At 43.1% G+C, this 2,500-nt stretch overlaps 1 protein-coding gene across 1 annotated transcript in view; it reads right to left on the bottom strand.

The window, feature by feature from the left end:
* The window catches only part of rpgrip1l (RPGRIP1 like), a 28,813-nt gene that overhangs the window by 5,058 nt on the left and 21,255 nt on the right, over positions 1-2,500 (bottom strand). Inside the window, 2 exon segments of the mRNA XM_078256295.1 lie at positions 1,364-1,550; positions 1,960-2,048. Coding sequence (XP_078112421.1) covers positions 1,364-1,550; positions 1,960-2,048 — 276 coding nt within the window.

The raw sequence follows: 2,500 nt of genomic DNA, 5'->3' as shown, positions 1-2,500 counted from the left end.
GGACGTTTAATCTAGGCCTGCAACTCATGATTATTAACTTGGTAAATACTTCTTTTCTCCGGCTTAAAATCCACGCTGATTGTTTTGAAATGTTTGGATTATGTTCTGGATGAATGGATCAGTAGTTCTGTCTCTAAAATGTGGATCAGCGTTTCCCAAAAAGCCCGAGATGACGTCATCAAATGTCTTGTTTTGTCCACAACTGAAAGATCTTCAGTGTCCTGTCCCAGAGGAGAAAGGAAACTAGAACATATTCACATTTAACATTAAACTGATGAATGGATTATCAGAATAGTCGGGGATAACTAATCCATTCATCTTTGCAGCTCTTCTGATTAATATCTACATCTCTCCGTGAGTTAGTGTTGACAGAAATCAAAACTCAAAGACAACAATCTCTCTCGATGTGTAAGGGCAGTTACTGTTCCACAATGAATGAATTAATGGATGAATGAATGAATGAATGGTGTATTTCCAACAAACAACAAACAACATGCAAGACACAAAAGTTCTTCCCTATGCAAAATAAAGAAAAAGCTAGAATAAGCTAAATAAATAAATAGTGAAACGGATTAGGAGAAAGCTAAATACATTTCTAGTCCGACCCTTTTGGGAATGTCTGTATAATGATTAAGCCTAACAACTTAAAGCCACGGAGGGGCTGCTATATGGACTTGAAACAAACGTGTATGTCCACTCCCGCCCGCTCCCGCAAAACTCTGAGACAAGAGACTGTGCCCGCACAATAAAGAGAAGCATTGATTTTGTGTCTTCTCCCGTCCCGCATGAGAAAACACGTTTTTATAGGCTATTAATAATAATAAGCAGCTTACTTTGACCGGGGAGAACAGAGCAGGTGTGTGTCCTCAACCCAGAGGTGCTGGATTTGTGTCCGCTGTAGACTAGTATTTTTGCTCATTTGTCACAACGAACAAAGTCCAGTTCGTTTCCATCTTTGTCACAAACAATTGAGAAACTTTTCCAAATGTCAGACTTGCCTTGCTTTGTTTTTGTGTTGTAAAGACCTCATTTGAGGTTCTTTTCTATCATTTATTGACTCCATCCTGTCCCTAGGTTACATCCCGATCCCGCAGTGTTTTTTTAGCCGCCCGTTCCCGTGTGTGTGCGTTTGAGTGTCTTTTGGGCAAAGTTCAAACCGCCCACTCCCGCGAGATTTGCATCGGTGGGACCCAATCCCAATGCAGCCCTCTAGTTCCTACCTAAAAATAGACCTCACTCAAATGCACACTAGGGACACCAGTGGCCACTTTGTGTCCTACACCCAAAACAAATGAAAATGGCTCTTACAGTCCGTATCTTTTACATGTTAAATGAGAGAATACTCCTTGTCTTGAGAAAGCACCTTTGCTGTAGTTGTAGTTGATGCTCTTTCCCAGCGGGGGTTTGGGGAGAGACAGCGGAGTTTCCTCGGTGGGCAGATCCAGCAGAGAGTACTCCACAAACAGACGCACCACGCTGCTGTCCCGGGACACCCGAGACTCCGGCCGCAAGCTCAGGGACACCACCTCCAGGAGAACTCGCTCTGAGGGCTGAGAACACACACAAACACACACACACACACACACACACATACACACACACACACACACACACACACCCAGCCGACTGATTAGCAGAGAGAATCCAGTAACAGGTGGATCGATGTTGTTGACAGGTTGTTTAACTTGATGTTTTCTGTAAATCAACAGCAGCAGCAGACTCCAGCTGGAGATTTGTTCTGTTTACTCACAAACAACCTTCTGCTTTTAAGCAGAATAAGAAATCTAACGGAAGCTCGACAAAAACATAACAGCAACACAATCAACAACACAAGGTCAACAACACAAGTCTTCCTCCTGCACAAACGCTCACACACACACACACACACACACACACACACACACACACACACACACAATCTCTATCCTCTGTCCGAGGTAAACAGAGGCGTTCACTGACCTTCCTCCCCGCCGTCTGCCCGTGAACGATGCAGTCATCGCTGTCCGACTGAGTCGATTCACTGCGATCTCTCGGGGACGCCTCCACATCTGGATCCAGCCGGGAAATAAAATACATCATTTGGTACAATAAAGGAAGACCGACAGCTCAGAGTGTCTCTTTAAAAAATACAAAGTACAAAACAAACGATAAAGATTTACAAGTAACTGATTATTTACATGGAGTCTGGTGGGTTTGGTGATGGTGATTTCGGGGCTGTTTCATGTTAAACTAAAAGGATCTTACTCTTTAACTAAAAGGTCTATCTCTGTAGGGATCCATCCCATAATGTTGTCAGACACTTAGAATAATAATCTGAGTCTGTCAGCAGCAACAACAGAACTTTTAGTGACTCTAACTGCTGCTGAACATTAGTCCTGTAGGGTAACATTACAGCTTGGTTCTGGTTTAATACTGGACCAGTTTGAAACAAATCCTTTCTCAACAGTCTCTTGAGGAAACAGGGTCCAGGTTGAACAATACTGAAGTTATACCTTTAACA

The sequence above is a fragment of the Sander vitreus genome, chromosome 8, assembly GCF_031162955.1.
Source record: "Sander vitreus isolate 19-12246 chromosome 8, sanVit1, whole genome shotgun sequence".
Taxonomy (NCBI): Eukaryota; Metazoa; Chordata; class Actinopteri; order Perciformes; family Percidae; genus Sander; species Sander vitreus.
Note: the sequence above shows the minus strand (reverse complement) of the source record. Positions and strands in the feature narration are given on the sequence as shown.